We start from the raw sequence: 21,783 nt of genomic DNA, 5'->3' as shown, positions 1-21,783 counted from the left end.
ATTGATTCCTGGCTTTGCAACCGAGTCAGCTGCAAGTCTATAAATTGATCAGTTCTCTGGGCCTCTGCTCACTGTCCCATAAAATGGGGATAAACGGGTTTTTCCTGTATTATTTGAAGCCCTTGAGCCCTCAAACCGCTGGTGTCCCCAACTTACAGCACCCTTCCCTCTGGTCTGATTGGGATGGCACATTTCCTTTCCCTGATCCCACAGCAGGGCAAGTATTCACAGAGCCGTTCTTAACCCGCCTGACCTCAGTGCCTTCCCTCGGTTTCCTTTCCCCGTATGCAGGTGTCACATCACGTCAAGGAGGAGTTGAGCGAGATTGACAGCGGCATGTCCCACCTCACAGCAGAGAACCTTTTCCAGCTCTACCTGAGCCTGAAGGAGCTTTACCGGATGAGGGGCTTCCTGAGCAAGAGGTGCTGAGCCAGATCCGACCAGAGTCTGGCCACATGGAGGAGAATAAACATGAGCAGCGCCCGGGAAATGGAAGCGGTGGGAGGGTGGGATCACGTCAGCGGCTCACTCTGCTGGGCCAGCTGGAGGAGTTGCGAGTGGTTGAAAAGGTTTGCTGGCCTGGCTGCCTGTCGCTTTGGATTAGTACAGCGGCATCATAAACAAATCCCAGACCACGTGGTGGGGTTTAATGCAACCTGCGCTTGCCACGCCTCAGGCACGGTGCTGAGTAGGCTTAGGGAGAGCCAGCGCTCCAGAGGCAAGTGGGGCTCTGGGAGGCAGAGATGGCTCAGATAATACGTTAGGCTGCACTTGCGCCAGCCTGTTTGTCCGGTGGGCAGCTGTGCTGTGGACGCTGCCGTCTCGGCGACACAGGAATATTTCAGGTTTAGTGGAAGCAGAATGTGCAGCCTCTTGCCTTTGTTCTGCGGCAGCACAGGAGCCAGCCATGTGTCTGTGTTCCCAGGGACGGCCCCCTTGCCCTGACTGACTTCCACCAGTGGTTTAAGGAAGCCATCCCCAAGTGGCTGCAGAAGACCTACACCATAGCGCTGGAGAGGACCCAGAGAGCTATCCAGGTGGACAAGGTAACAGTCAGATGGCCACGAAGGCGTTTCTGAGGCTCTCCAGCTTTCATCATTGTATGACCAGTCCTTCGCATCCAGCTCATTCATCCCCCCTGACGCCCACATCTCCACCTGTTGCCCCCTGCCTCCTATGCGGAATGCTAAGGACTGTCAGGCTTTGGGACCCCTACAATACTGTTAGCAAAGAACAGGCTGACCCAGAGGCGGATGGGGTAACAGGGCACCTTTACTGCTGATACTCGTTCCGTCTCGGATCCCGCCTCCCTGGGATGCGAATGAGGAATTAATTTACCCAAGTAACACCATTTTATCTTAATCAGTGTGTAAACACACATCAATGACATCACTCTTTAGGCCCTAATTTAGTACTGTGAACACCCATATAATGCATAACCATAACCAGGTGGTGAATATAATTATAGTCCCCCTCTCTCCCGTTTACCATTTACAGCTTTTTAGCTGGTGTCGGCAAGTTTCATATCACAAAATTCCTGGCATCAGCAACGCAGAATGGGGTACAGGACATGACCCTGAATGTGTGTTTCAGAGTGAATACGGGAGTAAGGAAGAGAGCATTGTTAACACACAGGCCAATCATTACAATGTTACATCTCGGGTACAGCTGCATGTTCAACTATCCTGAGCAAGCAGGGAAAGGGAAATCAAAACAAATCTGTAAATCAATAGAAGCAGAGTCTGCCTGTGCTGTGCCCCGTACCCATAGTCATCACTACCAAGACCCCTGGTTTAGCCCTTGCACACCTCAACATTTAGTGCACCCCGACAGTCGAGTGGCCCCACCCTGCTCAGAGGCACAGGGCTCACAGAGGGGACATGCCTTCCTCTTGGAGTTGATCTTTGTACCGCAGGGCCCTTGCTCTGGAAGCACTGGCCCCTCACAGCCTCACGTCCTTGCTGACCCTGTCGTACTCTTGTGGCTTAAAGGCCCAGGCTCCATGGCAGCCTGTTGGCAGCGAGTTGAGACGAGCCTCTTTGTTCCTTTCTTGGCTCCCTTTGTTGGCAGTCCCAGCCGAGGATGGAACGGACGGTGGAGGACAGGGACCCACTCTTTTTTGGTCCCGCCAAGGCAGGGGAAGCCAGCACCAAGTCTGCCCATGCTGTGCTCTCTAGGTGTCTCCCCATGCTGCCTTCCCTCCCTGAAGTCTAAGGGGTGCAGCCTCACGGAGGGACCCAGGGATAGATGCCCTGGCAAGAGGAAGCACAGATTAACTCCTCTAGTGCTCCATGCTGGTCCTGTGGCCAAGAGAAAACTGCCTGGTCCCAGAGCAGTGACCATGGGGGAGCAGAGGAGGGGAAGGGTCAGAAGGAAGGTAAATAAGGGGCCACCTTGCAATATGCGCTGGCTTTGGAACTAGTTTGTTGGCTTATTGGCAAGTTTCTCAGTAAAATGTTTGTTTTTTCTCTTGCCACCCCCTCAGCTGACGCCGCTGGGGGAGCTGACTAAGCACAGCACATCCACTGTCGACCTGTCCACGTGCTATGCTCAGATTGTTAAAACCTGGCAACAGCTGGACTGGCCAGACCCGGAGGAAGCCTTCATGATCATGGTGAAGTTTGTTGAGGTGCGGATGGTCGGACAGTTTAGCTGGATCAGTAAGAGCAAAGTTCTAGCTCTGCTAAAAAGAGATGATCAAATGTTGTACCTCAGCGCATCAGAAGGAATTCCTCTCCTCCTCTGTATGCACCGGCCAAGTGCTGTTGGACTAGGCCAGTCTCTGAGACAGGGCACCAGAGAGAATGGCTCATTTGCCCGATCTGGTGTGGTAGAGCCAACATCTGCCCCCAGTGCCTATCTGTGCAGTGTTGTGTCGCTGTGCGTTCCCCAAGCTCGCTGCCTCTTGCGCTATCCCCTAGGGCCAAGGTGAAAATAAGCCGGCGTGCCCCAGTGCAGCACACTGGTAAGAAAAGGGCCGGCTGGGAGTGGGGCTCTGATCCAGCCCCCTTGTCCGTGTCCTCCCTGCTCCTCCCCCGCCTGGTGCTAAGGCCAGCAGCAAAGCCCTTTGGGGTGGCCGGGTTCAGGGCACTGGGCTAGGACCAGAAGTGCTGGACCAGAAACCTGGGAACACTGCAGCACCCCCATCCCCCGCACCCTTAGTTTCTTTCCCATGCCCATGGGCACTGCCCCCACAGCTCCCATTTGGCTGAGAACAGGAGCAGTGCGGGGCAGAGTCACCAAACAGGACTGTCCAGCTCCAACTCCCCCACCCCACACTCCACTCTTTGCACATGTACCCTAGCCCCCTGCCCAGACTCCTGCACCCCCCCATGCACCCTGCCCTGAGGCCCCCACCCCCTGCCCTGAGCTCCCCTGTATTCTGTCACACACTTACATTTCTTACAGGTACTGTAATGGCAACCCTCACCCCAGTCCTCTGCCCTGAGCTCCCCCCCCCCGCAAGGGGGGTAGGCTTGCCAAACAATGGTGCCTGTAAGAAACGTAGGTTCCTTTCCCTTCCCTCCTGCCTAGGACATGTGTAAAATCGCTCTGACGTACTGCAAGCTGATCAAGACCCGGGCAGAGGAGCTGTCGAGGAACCAGGAAGACGAGGGGGATGCAGCTAACAGGGTGAGTCTCAGAGCTGGTCTCTGCAGGGGCAGCAGAGGGGTCGGGAGACTGTTCAGGGAGCCAGGGCAGCCTCTCCCGACAGCATGTGATGCAGGGCCGGGGGCGGTGCCCTGTGACCGGGGGGGTAATTTGTCCTGTGTTCCCTGTAGTTCTGTTGGGAGGGGTGAGGAATGACCCAAGTTCTAAAGTGAGTGACTTTGAGCTGGAGGATTCTGTGCAAGCTCTAGGACATGTTGGGATGGAAAGTCTCACTGATCTCTGGGTGGGGGAGCCAGGGAGGAAGGATGGCCCAATGGTTAGCGCTAGCCTGGGACTCAGGAGACCTGGCATCAGTCCCCTGCTCTGCCATGATCTTGAGCTTGTCACTAGCCTTCCTGTGCCTCGGGTCCCCATCTGCACCAGGGGAACAGCATAGCCCTGCCTCGCAGGGGTGCTATGAGAATACATGTTACATATTGTGAGTGTGCAAACCGCAGTAAGAGGAGCCGGAGAAGCACCTGAGAGAGCCATTCACTACCAGGCCCCAGGGTCCCACCTGCCTGCAGGGTCTCCTCTGCTGCTGGCCTTCCATGTGCATTTCCCCAGCGTGCCTGAGATTGCACTTGGCGTCTCATGGCCATGGCCAGCTGGAGCCAGGGTGAGGCCATTGTCGTCCCCCCCCCCCCCAAGAAGGAGCTGAAAAGCTTCCCTATTGCACATTTAGTCTTGTCCAATCAGAATGCAAGGAAATAAATGCCCTGCTATGGTTGTGCATGGGAACTGGCTGCCACCCGGCCTCGTTCACACACTTCATCATAGATCTACGGGCTCTGGATCTGCCATCTGCCTAATAGTTCCCTGCCTCGGTTTCCCCTGCTGTTTACGCTGCTGGACACCACTTGCGTCTCAGCAGCTGTTCAGTGATGTCCCGCTGGGTGCAGGTTGCCTGTCGCTAGGCTGCACCGTGGCTCTGACGTGGCTGTGCGACTTAGGGAGCCCAGCCGGGTGTGGGGGTGAGGCAGGAGTGGGCGGCAGGCAGCGAGGGTAGTGCGTGTTTGGCACTGACGCGGGGCTTTTCCTCTTCCCTCCCGCCCCAGCTCTGCATCGTGGTGAACAACGTGGAGCAGCTGCGGCTCCTGATCCTGAAGCTTCCAGCGCAGCTGGACTGGGGGCGCATGGAGCAGCAACTGGGGGGCATTGTTGAGCCGGAGCAGATCCAGCACACTCTGCACAACCAGCTGCAAGGCACCGTCACCTGCCTTGACCACGAGATCAGAGACGTGGTGCAGACCCTGGCAAACAAAGTAACCCGCCAGCCTTGCCTTCTCCCTGAGCCTGGGCTATGGCTCAGCCCAACAGTCAGATCCAAAGCCTATCGAAGCCAATGGAAAGACGCCCATTAGCTCCATTGGCTGTTGGGTCTGGCTGATAGAGATGCTGATGGTATGGAGCAAAGTCCTGCCATCTCTCACCCTAGGACTGCGTGTCCTGAACCAATGAGAGGCAGCCAGAGCGGGATGAGACAAGATCCTTGGGATCGGGCCCTGCCACTGGACAGGACCCAACCAGTGATGTGTTGGAGGCAGAAAGGCAGAGCCTAGCACTCCCAGCTGTGGGGATGGGTGGGCTGCCTCATTTGGGAGGGAGATCAGGGACCCCAGTGCCGGAGGGAGAGGGTTGGCGACAGGGCTGAGCTCTAAGGAGCTGCTGGCCTGGCGGGTTCCCCATCGGAAGCCTCGGTGGGCACGTGTGTATGTGGGCAAACCCAGAGCTCTGAGCATGTGTCTCTTTGGCAGCTGGACGCCGGGATCTCCAGGCACATCCAGGAGCTGGCGGCCTCCAGCGACTCCAGGGATCCAGAAGATGTAGGTGCCAGGCCCTGCTAGGTGCTGCCTGTGGGAGACAATGAGCCCGGGCCTAGCACCTGCAAGTCCCTCTAGCCCAGCCGTGTGCTGCTGGCCTAGGCGTGCTCAGTCCTGCCGCTATGCTTCCGGGGGGCTGGGCTGCCACGCCGCGGGGCGCCATAAAACCTTGCACTAGTAATTGTCATGGTGGCTGTACAGGGAGGAGTCCCTCTCCCCTGCAAAGCTGCATCTTGGCTGGGAGCGGCTGCTCCAGGTTTGCACTCTGAGCTAAGCTCTACGGTGCCTCCCTCTGCTCCCGGCCAGCGTGGGGGAGGGAGATGCAGCACATGCTGCTTGCTGCAGGGCTCCGGCCTGCACCAACTCTTTGGTAGACTCCTCGGCACAGGAAGTGCCAGGACCGGGCCTGGGTCTGGCCCAGCTAGAGCTGCCAGCTTTATATTTGCAGAAAACTGAACACACTTGCTCTGCCTCCTGCCCTGAGGCTCCGCCCCTTCTGCCTTTAGGGTCCATGCCCCCCTCCCTCCATTGCTCACTCTCCCCCCACCCTTGCTTACCCACTGTCACTGGGCTGGCAGGGCAGGGGTTGGTATGCAGACTCTGACGGGGGGGGGGGGCGTGCTCTGGGGTGGGGGCAGGCATGAGGGAATTGTGGTGTCTGAGGGGGGCTCCAGGTGGGGGGCAGGGAGTTGGGGTGCAGAGGAGGTTTGGGTCCAGGAAGGAGTTGGGGTTCAGGAGGAGGTTCTGGGCTGGGAGCTGGGGTGCAAGGCGGGGGAGGGGTGCAGGCTCCGGGTAGGCCTGACCTCAGCCAGCGCCTGGAAGTAGCCGCGTGTCCATCCGGCTCTTAGGCGAAGGCGCAGCCAGGTGGCTCTGCACTACATGCTGCCAGCTCACCTCCCATTGGCCATGGTCCTGGGCCTCGGTGGGGGCAGCCGCGAAGCCTCCTGGGAGGGTCGGAGGTACATGCCGCCACTTCCAGGAGCCACGTGGAGCCTGCCCGCCCTGCAACCAGACTTTTAACAGCCTGATCAGTGGTGCTGACCAGAGCCACCAGGGCCCCTCGTGGAGCCACCGTGCTGGTGGAAAACCAGATCCCTGGACACCCTAGTCCTGGCCCTTCCTCACCTAACAAGCGGAAGTGGCCTATTAGGGCCCTCCCTTGCTGGACTCTCAGCACCCCCTGCTGGCTCCTGCCTGTAACTCTCCACCTCGTCCCCACTCCCCTCCCCATGTTTTTGAGAGATCACAGGGGGCGCACATGCTCGTGCCTGCACACACCCACACCCTCAGTGACTGGGAAGCCAGATGGAGCAATCGAAGTGCAGCTTTGGGAGCCAAGAGGGGCTGGTCAGGAGTGCTATAGGATGGGATTGTGGGGGTTGGTGTGTCACTGGTAGGTTGGGGGGGGAGGGGCAGTCAGGTAGGTCTGTGACTGTCACCGATCCAGCTATACGCTCTGTGTAGCCCAGATACCATGGGGAGAATCCAGACATGAGGGGAATACCATTCCCAGGGTCCCCATCAGTGTCTGCTGCTTCCTTGACACACCCAGTCCAAAGGCTCATGAGCTCTCTCCAAAACAAGAGCCAAATATGCACTTCCAAGCCTCCCTGGAGCAGTCAGGTGGGCACAGAGCGTGGGAGGTGCAGGGCTGGCAAAGCAGAGCTCTAAGGCTGGGAAACAGCAGAGGGGCCCAAAGGGCTTGGGAGCTGCTTGGCAGAGATATTTCAGATGGAGGCAAGGCCTGGGAAACCCCTTCCCCATTAAGTTTCCTGACTCTCTTTCCTCTCCACAGTCCGTAATTCCCCTAATGAAGTTCCTGGAGTTGGAGCTGCAGTACATGAACCAGCATCTGGTCCAGGAGAACTTTAATTGGTGAGCCACGGTGTTGGGGTCACAGGTGGCAGACGTGGGTTGGGTGTGGGCAAGGGGGGAGCCTAGAGTCTGGTGCTGTGGACTGGACCACCGGGCTCCCTGCAGTCGTGGCTGGCTGCACACAGCAGCCCCCGTAAGGTGCTTTCTCTGCTGCTGCCACTTCTCTGTCCTCCCATTAACTATGCTACTTTCTAGAGAACCTTCTGTCCCCGAAGATCCCAAAACGCTCTGTGGAGCGCATCTGCAGAGATCCTTTACCCACTGCTGAAATGCAGCCGCATCTGGGGTGGAATGCGGCAGCCTGTCTAGCCCAGAAACACTACAGCCAATAGGCCCTTTGAGGGGGGTTTCAGGCAGAAAGAACACACTAACCCCTGAGTCCCAGCCAGCTTATCACACAGGAAACAGCCCTGCACCCGTTAGGAGTATCCTGGGATATGCCTAGGGCCGCTGTTTGAAGTCTATACGCCCAGGTGCAATCTCTAGCATCATGGTGCTTTCTGCACTGGCCTGAGCCATCGGTTCAGCATAGGCTGGAGGGATAGACTCTACCTCCCCACTTACCATCACTTCCCGCCTGAATATTCTCCTGAGACATGTTTATGGGGATCTGTCTGAACTTCATGCCTAGGGTTGGATATAAACTGGCCCCCAACAGGTTTAGGCTTGAAATTAGGCAAAAATTTCTAACCCTCAGGGGAGCCAAGTTCTGGAAGAGCCTTCCCAGGGGAGCAGTAGGGGGCAAAAAACCTAACGGGCTTGAAGGCTGAGCTTGAGAAGTTCACGGAGGGGCTGGTGTGATGGGACTGTCCCGATTTGCGACTGCCAGCAGCAAATAGCCCCAGCAGCAGGAGATGAGGTGCCAGATGGGGAGGGCTCTGAGTTACTGCAGAGGATGCTTTCCCAGATGTCTGGCTGGTGTATTTTGGCCACAAGCACAGGGCCTAACTGATCACCGTATTTGGGGTTGGGAAGGGATTTTCCCTCGGGTCAGATTGACAGAGACCTGGGGTGTTTTGCCTCTCTTTGTAGTATGGGGCATGGGTCACTTGCTGGTTTAAACAAGTGTAAATGGTGTATTCTCTGTAACCTGAAGTCACTAAACCATGATCTGTGGGCTTCAGTAACTCAGCCAGAGATCAGGAGTTTCTCAGGACTTGGTGCACAGGCATAGAAATTATGGGTGTGTGTGGGAGGGGGTGCTGTGCCTCTCCACAGGGTTTGCACCCAGCCTCCCCATGCCTGGGGGACAGCCCCCCCGCCAACCTGCCGCTGGCTTCACCAGATCCAGGTCCTGGCCTGGCAGACCCTGTTGGCCTCCATATTCTTACTGACTTTGCTGCCACCTGCTGACCTCACAAGCTCTGCCAGCTCTCAGGGTCCCATCGCTCCACAGCCCGCCGGCCCTGCCAACCCCTGGGTCCAGGCCACTGGCCCTAGAGGCTCTGCTGCCACCCAGTATCCCACATCTGGTCCTGGCAATTGCCCCAGCTGTGGCTCCTCTGTGGGCGATGATGGGCCAGGGTTACCAGCTGTCCCAGAACGTATGGACTGGATGCCATTGCCATGAATGGTGTCCGGTTGTTCCGGTCCAGGACAGCTGACAGCTGTCAGAGGGGCACAAAACAGGTGTGTGTGTGGGGGAGGAGGCATAACTCAACATCTCCACCCTAAAAATTGTTCCAGCCCCATTGAGTGGGTGAGAGATTGTGTGGCCTGCAATGTGCTGCTCAGACCAGATGATCATTATGGTCCCTTTTGACCTTCAAGTCCATGAGCTGAGCCCTCCCCTGGTTTGCAGTGCACGGGCTATTACTGCAGTAGATGAGTCCTGTTCTACTGCAGTGGAACAAGCCTGCGCTCCTCTTGCGATGGAAGTAGGTCTCAGGACAGCCTGCCAGGTTTCACTTCCCCTCCTCCCTTCTGGTCTGGGCTTCTCTTTGCTCAGAGCTTAGCCAAGTCCAGTAGCATCATGTGTTTACTGAGAAATTAGGGTCCGACGTTTTCCTGTCCAAGGACTGATGGTATCAGCTGGGCTGGGCTGGCCCTGCCAGAACTGCCTGTGAGCTGCAATCTGTTCTCTGCCTTTCCCTCGCCCGTCTCAGCCTCCTGGATCTGCTCTGGAACCACATCCTGAGTGTCCTGACAGCTGCAGCAAAACAGCAGTTCAGCTCCTCCAGGTACTACAGGAAGCTGCAGTTTGCCTTGCAGGTAGGTGGCACCCGGCAGCAGAGCCTGGGGCAGAGGCCTGGCTTTGGGGGTCTCTGCATAACAACTAGCTATTCACTCCTCTCTGGTTCCCATAGAGCCTGGAGCTCTGCTTCCACGCCGAGGGCTGCGGGCTGCCGACGAACGCCCTGCACACTGCGGAATTCATGGTAAGATGCTACCGCACCTGCCGCCGTAGCAGAGTGATCTCCCAGCCAAGGGGACCAATGCGGGGAAGCCTGCATGTGCACAAAGCTGCTGGAGTCCCAAGCTGTAATTGCCCGCCCTAGTAAATCGCTAGGGCTAGCGCTCACAGTACAGCCCCCGCCCCAGGGTGAGATCTGCAAGGACTGGAGGCCATCGTGGGGAAGCTAAATGGATTCTTGGCGTCAGTCTTTGCTGTGGAGGATGAGGGCGATCCCCTCCCCCCCCCCCCTGAGCCGTTCTTTTTAGAATTGTAGAATCCCAGAACTAGGTCACATGTCTGAGGAACTGTCCCAGACTGAGGTGTCAGTGGGGGAATTACTCGATGAGTTATATGGGGATAAGTCACCGGGGTAGGGTGCTGTTATCCCAAGAGTTCTGAAGGGGCTCAGATATAAAATCGCAGAACTGCTAATCGGGATAGTTAGTCTGTTGCTTAAATCAGCCCCTGTCCCAGGAGACTGGAGAGTAGCTAATGTAATGCCAGTCGGTTAAAGAGGCTCCAGAGGTGATCCTGGTGGTTACAGCCCAGTAAGTCTAACTTCAGTACCAGGCAAATTGGGTGAAATACTGGAGAGCAGAATTATCTGATGCACAGATGGACACAGTACACTGGGGAAGAGCCAACCCAGCTTTTGTCAAGGGATACCAGGCCTCACCGGTCTGTTAGAATCCTTTGAGGGGATCAGTGAGCAGGTGGACAAGGGTGAGCCAGGGACAAGGCCCCTCACCCAGGCTCTTAAGCAACGTAGGGAGTCGCGGGATTAGAGGCAAGGTCCTCTCCTGGATCAGTGACTGGTTAGAAGATAGGAAACAAAGGGTCAGTTTTCACAATGGAGAGAGGTGAATAGCAGAGTCACCCCAAGATCTGTACGGGCACCCGTACTGTTCTACACATTCATAAGTGATCAGGAAAAGGCAATAGCCACTGAGGTTTTTGCACAAAAACAAGCAGATTAGATGTGGCTTTTTTACCTTTATCAAAAAATGAGGTTTACAGGTTCTTTCGAAAAACGGGGGGTTTTGTGCAAAAAAGCCATGTCTAGACTGCTTATTTCTGTGCAAAAACCTTTTCTGAAAAAATGATATGCAAATGAAGCATGAGAAAATGCTAATCAGCGCTTCATTTGCATTTCCTCTTTTGGAAGAGGAAAGCAGTCTAGCCAAACCCTGAGGTGGCAAAGTTTGTAGATTATACAAAATTACTAAAGATAGTTAAGTCCAAAGCTGACTGCCAGGAGTCACAGCGGAATCTCACAGAACCAGGTGACAGAGCAAAAAAATGGCAACACTGATAAATACAAAGTAATGCGCATTGGGAAAACAACATAATCCCAATTATACAGACAAAATGTTGGAGTATAAATTAACTGTTACCACTCGAGATCTTGGAGTCATTGCGGATAGGTCTCTGAAAACATCTGCTCAATGTGGCAGTCAGGATAGCTAACAGCATGGGAGGAACTGTTAGGAAAGAAAATGCCGCACCTTGAATATCTCATGGAGTTCTGGTCTCCTCATCTCAAAAAAGATGTAGTAGAATTGGAAAAAGTACCGAGAAGGGTAACAGTGATTAGGGGTATGGAACAGCTTCCATATGTGGAGAGATGAAATATTGGAACTGTTAGAAAAGAGGCCAGTGGTGGATATGATCGAGGTCTATACAATCATAAATGGCTTGGAGAAAGTGACTCGGGAAGTGTTACTTAGCACAAGAAACGTGTCGTTCTGTGCAGTCAGGATGCAGCAGGTTTCAGACAAAGTGCTTCTTCCCAACAGGCAGTTGCCCAGTGGAACTTGCTGGCACGGCTGAGCCAGGGTTCAGAAAAGACTTAGATAAGCTCATGAAATGGCATTATCAGTGGCTGTTAGCCAGGGGTGCAACCCCATGCTCCGGGTGTCCCTAAACCTCCAGCTGCCAGAAGCTGGGATTGGGTGACAGTGGATGCATCACTCAATGACTGCCCATTCTCTTCATTCCCGCTGGTACTGGCTGCTGTTGGTCTGACCCAGTCTGGCCGTTCTCCTGTTGCAATGTTTCTGCTGAAATGTTCCCACGGTGGTGGGCGGGGGGGCAGGCACCACTGAGCCTGCTAAGGCTTCTGGGGCTGTCTGCTCCTGCAGGGTGATGGGAAGGGACGGTCCCCTCTGACCCCAAGCCTCCTGGTGGCTTCTTTCTGCAGCTGCTCCCCATCTCGGGGAGTTGAAGTTCAGGTCTGAGAGAGCAGAGGTGAGAGCTGATCTCTGCTGGCCTGAATGCCTGACTGGATCCATTCTCCTCTTCCTCCCGCCCCCATCTTTCAGGATCTAGAGAAAGAGCTGGAGCTCCGATCCGCCCCAAGCAGAACGCTCATCCAGCAATACTTCAATGAGAGAATCCGGGAGCAGGTGAGAGCCTGCTTGCCCAGTAAAGCCCCATTACCCTGCTCACTCCCATTGGGCCAACCCCTCCCTTCGGTCCTCCACTGTCACAGGTAGGAAAGTGGTCGTGATAGGGTTAACTGAGCTATGTAGTGAGTAATGGGCTAGAGCCATGCATCACCCTCGGCCACCCATCCACGTCCCGTTAGTCAATGGGACTCCCCTTCCCTGCATTGGGATGCAGTTAAATAAAGCAGCCAGTTCCCCCCTGCAGGCCCGTGACAGTGAGTAGACTTACTGTTGTTGCACTGAATGGGCCCTTTACAAAGCACAGCCCTCTGTGTGGCTTTCCTTCTATAAACTGGGCCTGTTACATGGTGTTCTAGGGGCGCATCTGCGCTGCAATCAAACACCTGCAACTGCCTGTGTCAGTTGATTGGCTCGCAAGGCCCAGGCTGTGGGGCTATAAAACGGCAGTGTAAACCGGCAGGCTTGGGCCCCCTCCCCCTTTGTGGGCCACCATGAGTGTTTTATTGCATTGTAGACCTATTTTGATGTAACCCCCCTCACCTGCTGGGTGTGGTGCATTGCCGCATCTAGACCATGTACAGAGAGGACGCATCTACTCTACAGCCTTGGCTAGTAGTAAGCAGCTGGCTTTTAGCTCATGTGGATAGAGGTTCATGCACTAAGCTCCAAAGGCCCCAGGTTCGATTCCGCCTGTTGGCGTTACACTAACAGTCAACAATCCAGGACCTGTCTACAGCCCTTCCTAATCAAAGCAGGACATCTTCCTATCCTTCACTCCCACAGTGCAGTGGGCAGGATCCACTGGGGATGGAGAAGGTGCTGCGCCTTCATCCCAGGGAGGACATGGGGAAGGGCAGGTGATTGGAGTTTAGCAGAGGAGGTGTGAGGGGAGAGTCACTGCTATGTCCATCTGCCCATCCCCGGCCCCCATACCAAAGTGTTGGGATTTACTTCATGCAGTGAGCCTGGCTCTGGGCTCTGCACCCTGATAAACAGCCCTGTGCTCCCCTACTGGCAGAGCCAGTGATGGGACATAACTGGAGGCCTCTTGTTTCTGTTCTCCTGGTGCCCAGCTGGAGATCGACTCAGAGAAGTACGGGGCAGTGACCATTAAAGCTCTTTACCGCCCCTCGGAACAAAAGCTCCGCATTGAAGTGCTCAACGCTGTGAACCTCATCCCCCTGGACTCCAACGGTGAGATCCCTTGGGCCGCGGGAACGTCAGCCCGAAGGTGCCACTAGGGGGTCCAGCGCAGCCTCCAAGCTGGTGGCACCAGAGTGGGGTACAGCAGTGAGTCTGCGCAGTGCCAGTACCGCTGGCAGGTGGCCTCGCCAGGCCCCTTTCCAATCAGCAGTGCCCAGCGCTGAGCTGTGCGCCTCGTATCCCAGGGAAGTTAGGTGGCCTTGAAATCCCCCGTTCGATATGCCAGGAGCGGTGGCCGTGAGACAAGCTTAGCACAGAGCCCAGCAGACTGAGCAGGGAGGTGGCGTCTGGCTCGCTTCATAGAACTGATCCCGGGTTGTCTCCACTCCTGATAGCATGCGGCGCGCACACAGAGCAAGTGTGGGGAGGCCTCAGACCGGAGCATCCCCCTGAACCACGTGCCCACACCACCTCATCCCGGAGTGGGGCGTCTCTAGGGAAGGGTGTAAATCATGCAGCTGTCCAGAAGAGGTCACTGTTGCTTCACTTGAAAGCAGTGGCAAGCTCATTAGCTGAGAACCGCCCTCCTCATCCCCCACTTAAGCCCGTTGATTTGAAGAGTCCAGATGCCAATGGGCACTTGCCCCCAGCCAGGTTCGTGGAGGGGAAATTGAACGGCAAACCAGTCCCCTCCTCTGCCCCCTTGTGCCCTGGGAGCACGTTGCATGGGGGGGAGGGGCGGCATAAACAATCCGGCACGGCACTGATCCTTGGAAGCCGAGGGGATCCCCGCAGAAGCCTTGTACTGTCTCCCTTCCACCCGCTAGGTTCCAGTGACCCCTTTGTCCAGCTGACCCTGGAGCCGCGACACATGTTCCCCGAGGTGGTGGTGCGCACGACGCAGTGCCAGAAGAACGAGCTCCACCCTCTGTTCGACGAGGCCTTTGAATTGTACGTATGGGCCGCCACCCTTGCTACTGCCCAATAGGGAGGTAACTGGTTAACCGAGAAGGGGATGCTTATTGGCTACTGTTACTGGTGCCGGAAGCCCCATGGGGCTGGGAGCCCCGGCAGCCCCAGCAGGCTCCTAGCCTGCAGGTTTGCCAGTCCTGAGTGGCTGGGAGCACCGGCAGCCCTGCAGGGCCAGGAGCCAGCAGCCTTGCAGGCTGGGAGCCGGCCATCCCAGGAACGGTTAATTTTTATTCCTTTTGTACATTCCTGCTGCCCAACCCCTGCTCCCCATGTGAGAGTGAGTGGCAGAGGGCCCCCGCAGACAGCCTGACCCCACCCAGTGGCCAGGCCTTCCCTTCCCAATGGGATCTGCTTTCTCCCTTGCTTGTCAGGGTGCAGCTCCTGCACTGGGGGAGAGCCACATGCATTTCAGACGGGATTAGTGCAGTCCTGGGCTAAAATGCAGGCTTGTGTGTGCAGAGCCCCACTGGGCAGGGCGAGCTCAACCCAGCCTGGAGCAGAGCACTGGGCCCTTCCTACTGCGCACAGCTCACAGTGCTCGTGTGTCTCTCGGTGGGCTGGGCCAGAATCTGCTAATGTGGAATGCTGGGGCTGCCTGCCAGCGCTGCACCAAGCCCTTGGCTGCCTCCTTAGAGGCTACACCAAAGCACCATGACGGAGGGGTGAGGATGGGGGGGACACATTGAACCATAGATGGTACCCAGTGCCGGGAGTATTGTTAAATACTCTTGGAAGTTTGGGGGGCAGTAATGTCTCTGAGTTAGTACAGCAGCTAGGGATGTGAACGACTAGTCGACAAGCAAATGCTTATAGGATAGTCGACAGGCTAGTCAACTAGTCGCTTTCCCCCCTCCCTTGCTGCATCTGTCTGATAGAGGCAGCAAGGGGGAGAAGAGGATGGGACGCTTCAAAGTGGCAACGCCGTGTGGAGCCTGGGGCCAGACCCCGGGCTTCATGCGACGCTGCTGCTTTGAAACACCACGTGCCGCCCGGGGCCAGCTGGGGTGTCTCCAGGCTGCACGCAGCATTTCAAAGCAGCAGCACCGCATGGAGCCCAGGATCAGCTGGGGACTCCCCAACTGACCCTGGGCTCCATGTGGTGCTGCCGCTTTGAAATGCCACCTGGAGCCTGATGCCAGTGGCGTTTCAAAGCGGCAGTGCTGCAGGGAGCCTGGGGTCAGCGGAGGAGTCTCCAGCTGGCCCCAGGTGCTATGCGATGCTGCCATTTTGAAATGCCGCAGGGAGCACAGGGCCAGTGGGGGTCTGCCCTGCTGTCCCTGTGCTCCCCACAGCACTTTCGCCTTTGAAAAGTAGCAACAGCCCTAGGGCTGTGGCCTACACTTCAAAGGCGGAGGCGCCCTATCGACTAATCGAATAGTTGATGTAAAATGCATCGACTATTCTATTAGTCAATAATCAAAATGTAACATCCCTAACAGCAGCTAGTGCACTGGGGTCCTGGCCTATGGCTGTGACTCCTAGGGGATCTGGCACTATAAATAGCTCCCATTTGGCTTCCTCTCCCCAGATGCTAAGGGGACTCGAGTTTGTCCCCTTCACTGCCAGCTGGATTTTGCTGCTGAGTGCCCATCACCATAGTATTGGGGCTCCAACAGGCTCTGAGCCCCTTGCTTGGACCCGGCAGAGTCTCCATCTGTTGCACCCAGGGCGGGGGCTGGGCCTGTGCCATGGTGTGTCTGAGAAGGCCTGTGCCTGTCTCTTCTCTGCAGTCTGGTCCCTCCCGAGAAATGCCAGCAGGACGGCGCCTGCCTGCTGCTCACGGTGTTCGACTATGACACAGTGGGAGCCAATGACTTGGAAGGAGAAGCCTTCTTCCCCCTTTGCGACGTGCCAGGCCTGACCGGGGAGGAAGAAGTGGCTGATGCAGGCCGGGTGCCCCAGACTCGGCTACCGTTGATGCACCCCAAACCCACTGGTATCCTTGGCTTTGTCACTAGCTGCTCCCTGTCCCCATCTTCCTTCCTGCCCTGGGCCTGCTTCCCTCACTCCGCCACCTTGGGCTAGTGCCGTGAGTCTGTGTGTCTGGCAGCGCCCCAGCTGTGTCACCCGACAGTCCAGTAACGAGCACTGCTCCTGGCCGGGCATTCCCGGGTGCAACAGCCAGCCAGCACCTCCTTATGCTGAGCCTCGGGAATGGACTCAGCTTCGTGCTGGCCTCAGGGGAGGGGCTGAGAGGTGTCTCTGCTTTCTGGTAGTGGAGCCCCATTGCAGATGGGGCACATGCAGGGGCTTTGCCCCTGAGCGCACCGGAGAGAGTCTGTGCTCCAGTATCACTCTGGGGCTGCTGTAGCTCTTGGGTCAGCCCTGAACCCTGCTGTGGCTGAGTCTGTAGCCCCTTAGCCAGGGCCAGACGGAGGCATGGGCGAGCTGAGCAGCGATGGCGTGGCGTCCCTTACAGCTGCCATCAGGTGCCACGCGCCCGGCTCCTGCAGCGCCGGCCCGCCTGCATCCCCACGGCACTGGCCAGCAGCACTCTTCCCCCCCATGGCTGAGGGGCCCTACACAGCCCGGCGCACGCGCCAGCAGCAACAGCCGGGCTGGACTGGGCCGCGCTTGTGCCGTGAGCCCTAGGGGCGGGCCCCAGGCCGCGCACCAGCGGCTGTATCCAGGCCGCGCATGCACCGTGCACCCGGGGGCGGCGCCGCGTGCCCGTGCCCAGAGCACCAGAATACCTCGGGCCGGCCCTGCCCTCAGCCATGTGTGTTGCTGTCCCTTGGACTCAGCCCTGGCATCTGAATGTGGGTTTCCTCAGAAGGTGCATCCCTGGAAAGGGGAAGAAGAGGGGCCTGAACACCCCACTCTCTCTGCTCCCTTCCTTTCTAATCCCGGCCTCTCACTTTGCCTCAGGAGACCCAATCCTGAAGCTGCTGGAGTCCAGGAAAGGGGACAAGGAAGCGCAGGCCTTTGTGAAGCTGCGCAAGCAGCGGGCGAAGCAGTCCAAGGAGAGTGTGTGACAACAGGCAGTGAGGAGCTGGGCCCGGAGCCAAGCCCAGGGGAGCAGGCCTCGCCTCAGCTGTGCAGCAGTAACAAAGAACGCCAGCCAATCCCAGCCCTGGTGGCAGGGAAGGGGCTTCCTGCAGAGCAAGGCCCCAGAGGTTAAGCCAGGCCATGGCAATTTCCGAGCCCAGCCGTCTGTGGAATTGCAGCCGCAGGGGACAGCTCTCAGCACTAGCTGGTGTGGAACGAAGACCAGAAGCTCGGGCTGCAGTTTGGCTTCAAGTGGGATCCATTTCCCTGCGGCAGCTGACAGGAAATGGCAGCCGGTCTCTCCACTTCAGCGCTGTTTGTCATTATGGGTGAATGGAACAGGGTCTCATCTGACAATGGGGTCACAGCGCCGCCTCAGCAACCCTAGCTCGTAGGCAGCAGCCTATCAGGTGCCAGCAGAGTGTGTGATGTGCCCCAGCTGCCAGGCTGTACTGTGCTCACCACATGGTGCAAGACGGGAGGAGGCCAAAACAAGCTGCAACCAAAGCCATTGGAGCAGGACGTTGAAATCCATCCAGCTCGCCCTGCTGGAGCAGCAGCCGCTGTTAGCTTCTGCGCAGGTATTGCTGTCTAAGCAGCACAGAGCAGGTGGAACTACGCTAGTGTTGGAGAGGAGCTGAAAGGCCGAGCACGGGAAAGCTGCTGTCACTGTCCTTTAATAAATGCAGGTCCCAGGGCAGCCACTGTGGGTGCTGTGCCAGCGCAAATCACAGCTCACTGAGCAGTGTCACCCTGAATTCAAACCCACCAACTGAGAAGGCAGCTCTGGCCAAGGCCTGGGCCCTCGGCTGGGGGCCAGGGACAGGAAGGGCTGTGGTCCGCTTAGCTCCTGCAGCCAGGTGCAGAGAAGGTGCCCTTTGCCTTAAAGGGACCACATCTCCACCTACTTCTCTCTGCTGTTTTAGTTAATTACAAGGAACTGAACTTCTCATAGTAGGAATTTCTGGGAAGGGAGGAGAAATTAACATTTCTTTAGACAAATTCCCCTCTAAGCGAATGTCACTACCTCGAGATGTGTCCACCCTCTCTCCACCCCGTGTCATAGTTCCCTGCGGTGGCACAGCAGGGCCTTAGTGTGTACTTAACATAAGGTAGGCCCAAGCTACACGGCAGCAGGAAGGGAGCAGTTGTGTGTGTGTGTGGGGGGGGGAGAAGCCCATGAAGTTAGGGTGAGGTTCAGAGGAGCAGTGGAGAGGGTGCTTACTAAGCCTTTGCCACTGAGAGTACAGTTCCCCCTGGCCTCTGGGCTCTGAACAGGATCCAGCCCTTCGGAGGCCACAGCTCTGGAGGGACAGCTAAATAGGGGTGCACCCCAGTTCACTGCTGCATAATTCCTGGGGCCGGCCAGCCTCCTCTCAGCAGCAAAGCCTCTGTGCACTGCTGGGCGCTAGGCAGCAATCTGACCCATCCTGGCATGGCCCAGCAGTGTACTAGCTACTGGACAGACTGGCTGAGGGGCCAGCTGCATCCCAGGGTGGAGACAGCCAGGTCCCCCTGCTTGCATGGTGCTGCACTTTTCATGCTACTGCAGCCACAAGGGAAACCTAAACCAGCCCTCTACCTGGCCCCCTGAGCCCAGCCAGGTGCCTTCCCTTGTGGCGCTGCCCCTGGCCCAGCGTCTCAGCGCATCAGCTCATCCCATGCCAGAGCCTGAGTTGCTCCAAGTCTCCACAGCAGGTGTTGGGGACAGCGCTCCCCAGAGACTGAGACTCCCTGGGCCTGCACCTATTGACATCGTGTGACGGGGTCAACGGCTGAGGGGTGGGAGGAGCAGTGGGGTGTCAGCGAGTCATTGTGCCGCCGCCGCTCTTCTCTTGAACACTAGCCGGCAGGGGTGGGGTGCTGTAAGCTCAGCCCTGTTACTCCAGCCGCCCCACTCCTGAGGCTCCAACTCAGCACTGAACAGCTCCGTTCTGTATTCACAAGGGAGGACGGAAACGCCAACTCATCCTACTGTGAGGTTCTCACACATAAGCTATTCGTATTGAAAAGAAATCTGCAGCCCTTTAAAAGCCAAACCCTTGTCCCCCCTGTAAAAGAAGTGATGCGACTACTGCAAGGGAATAAGTTTGTGATTGCAGGTCAAGGGGACAAAAGCAATAAAGAGACATGTAAGTTGTGGAACTCTCTGCCAGTGGTGGGACAAAAGTCTATACATGCGTATAGGAGTTATGCGCTCCACAGCAGTGGTGGTGGGTGCTAAATGACTCGGCTGTTGCGTCTCACTACCCAGAACCAATGGTGAGCACGACAGGTGCGTGAAACAGGCCGACATTTTAATGTTTTTTTTGTCTCCAATAGGCCCGAAAGTGCCACAACAGTTCTGACAAGTCCCATGTAGGAATGCTCAGCCCAACTCTGCAGAAACACCCCTCACCAACCCAACCATACGGACACGTTTTGTTCTATTGGGTCCAAGGCCTTTCACTGTGTTGGTTGTTACTGTGACTTACGTATTTATTTAAAACACTAACCCAGACGAGCCCCATTTTGCCACCCACAGCCAGCCGTGTTCCAGCCTGTGGTGCCATCATGTAGCACCAGCAGGGCAGGGGGAGCCCTGACCCCCTCCACCCCCCGAACATTTTCAAACTGCTGTGCTGAGACCTTTTGCACCCAGGCGGATGCCACACGCAGCCAGACATGGTTGGTGCTAGGCCTTGGAGACCGAATTTCACAAGCTTGAAAACCAGCCACCACCTTGCTGGATGTGGCGATGGCGATGGCGGCAGCTGGCAGTGACTGAGAGAGGCCCTGCTGCACGGAGACGCAGCCTGCCAGGCGCCTGGCTGCTGCCCAGCCCGCTCGGTTGAAAAGGGAGCCAGGCTGTTAAGTCTGGGCTGTGGAGCAGCAGCGCGCACGTGCTGCATGGCTCCCACACGTGGCGCATGTCCCCAGGCTCCTACGCGCATGGGTGGCCAGGAGGCTCCGTGTGCTCCCCCATCCTGCGCGCTGGCTCTGCAGTGGCCAGGAACCATGGCCCTTGGGTACTGTAGTGGCTGGCACCTGTGGGGCAGGGCCCCGTGCAAAGCCGCCTGGCCACCCTCGAGCCTAGGAGCTGGGCATACTGGCCACGTTCCCCCAGCTTGCGGTAAGAACCTCCCAGAGCTGGCACCCTGCACATCCCCTGACCCCCTCAACCCCTGTGCCAGCCCGGCAGCATTCCGGTCCCCTACCCCAGCCTAATGCGTGTGAGCAAAATGGTTTGGGGCAGCTGCCCTAAGTGCTGCACTTTTGGGGCTGGGAACCCCTCCAGGGTCAGTGCAGCAGCAGCCAGCTTCTTGCACCTACCCCACTGCCACGCTGCAGCCCCTGCACCCCCATCCTTTGGTCAAGGTCAGCCTGCCACGCACTCAGGGCTTGCAGCAGGCCTGCTCTGCACCAGCGTGATTATTGGCCCAGCAAGGGCAGGCGTGCGCTGCGCGGCTGCGTCTAGACTGGTATGATTTTGCGGAAATACTTTTAACAGAAAAGTTTTTCCATTAAAAGTATTTCTGCAAAAGCGCGTCTAGATTGGCAAGGAGCAAAAGCATCCGTGGCCAGTCTAGATGCGATTTTGCGCAAGAAAGCCCCGATCCCCATTTTAGCCATTGGGGCTTTTTTGCGCAAAACAATTTTCCCCTGTCTACACTGGCCCTCTTGAGCGAGTATTCTTGCGCCAGAGGGCTTTTTCCCAAGCGGGAGTGTTGGAGTATTTGCGCAAGAAGCACTGATTTTGTACGTTAGTCAGTGCTCTTGTGCAAATTCAAGTGGCCAGTGTAGACAGCTGGCAAGTTTTTGCCAGTCTAGACGCACCCCACCAGTTCACATGCTGCATGGAACATGCCAAAATACGGGGGGAAGGGGGGGAGCAGCAAATACCATGTGTGCACCCCTCCATTCCTGCCACTCCTGGGCCTCTGTGGCATCACTGCCCAGGTAAGGGTGCGGCAATACTGAGGCAGGCCAGCAGGGGGATGAGCGTGGGACAGCTGCGCTGGTGCGGTTTCTCTGGTAACAGACACACTGAGCTGTCCACCCCCCAGCTGCAGCATCCCGTGCCCCCTGGAGATTAACCGGCTCTGCCCAGGGCTGAGCATTACAGCACAGCAGCCAGTTTCAAACAGCTGACTGATCTCCTACCGGGAAATTTCACCTCCCTCCCCCGGCCCAGTGCAGGGCCAGGTGGGGTATGTGTGTGTCAGGCGGGGATGTTAGCTCCTTCCCCAGGTGCTAATGTGGGGCCGGCTGCCCCATGGCCATGGCTTGAGGTCCCTGGGCAGTGGCCAGCCAGAAGCTGGCAACTAGCTCAGTTCAAAGCATTTAGTGGTGCTCAGGCTGCCCAGGAGCAGGGTGACTGGCACAGGCCCAGTCATTTAGACACCTGTGGTGCTGCCCCAGGGTAAGACGCCGTGTCCAGTTCTTGACCAGAATGCCTGGCCCAAAAGCGAGTGGCAGTTTTGGGGACACAAGTCCCTGTACCAGCAGCAACTGGCCTTTACCTCAAGGGGCAGGCAGAGCAGTAGCT

The 21,783-nt window shown here is 57.0% G+C and overlaps 1 protein-coding gene across 6 annotated transcripts in view; it reads left to right on the top strand.

Annotated features, from left to right (window-relative positions):
• Positions 1 to 17,953, top strand: part of UNC13D (unc-13 homolog D) — a 58,927-nt gene extending 40,974 nt beyond the window's left edge. For all 6 annotated transcript variants that reach the window (XM_075903643.2, XM_075903641.2, XM_075903640.2 and 3 more), the window contains 14 exons: positions 292 to 422; positions 926 to 1,046; positions 2,486 to 2,629; positions 3,535 to 3,633; positions 4,710 to 4,916; positions 5,409 to 5,477; positions 7,270 to 7,349; positions 9,455 to 9,560; positions 9,656 to 9,727; positions 12,066 to 12,149; positions 13,226 to 13,346; positions 14,123 to 14,246; positions 15,998 to 16,203; positions 17,136 to 17,953. In XM_075903643.2, the coding sequence (XP_075759758.2) occupies positions 292 to 422; positions 926 to 1,046; positions 2,486 to 2,629; positions 3,535 to 3,633; positions 4,710 to 4,916; positions 5,409 to 5,477; positions 7,270 to 7,349; positions 9,455 to 9,560; positions 9,656 to 9,727; positions 12,066 to 12,149; positions 13,226 to 13,346; positions 14,123 to 14,246; positions 15,998 to 16,203; positions 17,136 to 17,242 (1,671 nt within the window). In that variant the 3' untranslated portion in view covers positions 17,243 to 17,953. The remainder of the gene's footprint in view (positions 1 to 291; positions 423 to 925; positions 1,047 to 2,485; positions 2,630 to 3,534; positions 3,634 to 4,709; positions 4,917 to 5,408; positions 5,478 to 7,269; positions 7,350 to 9,454; positions 9,561 to 9,655; positions 9,728 to 12,065; positions 12,150 to 13,225; positions 13,347 to 14,122; positions 14,247 to 15,997; positions 16,204 to 17,135) is intronic.
• The last annotated feature ends 3,830 nt before the right edge of the window (positions 17,954 to 21,783 follow it).

Source organism: Pelodiscus sinensis, chromosome 20, assembly GCF_052426305.1.
Source record: "Pelodiscus sinensis isolate ZL-2025 chromosome 20, ASM5242630v1, whole genome shotgun sequence".
In the NCBI taxonomy this organism is placed as follows: Eukaryota; Metazoa; Chordata; order Testudines; family Trionychidae; genus Pelodiscus; species Pelodiscus sinensis.
This window is presented reverse-complemented; position numbering and strand designations above follow the sequence as displayed.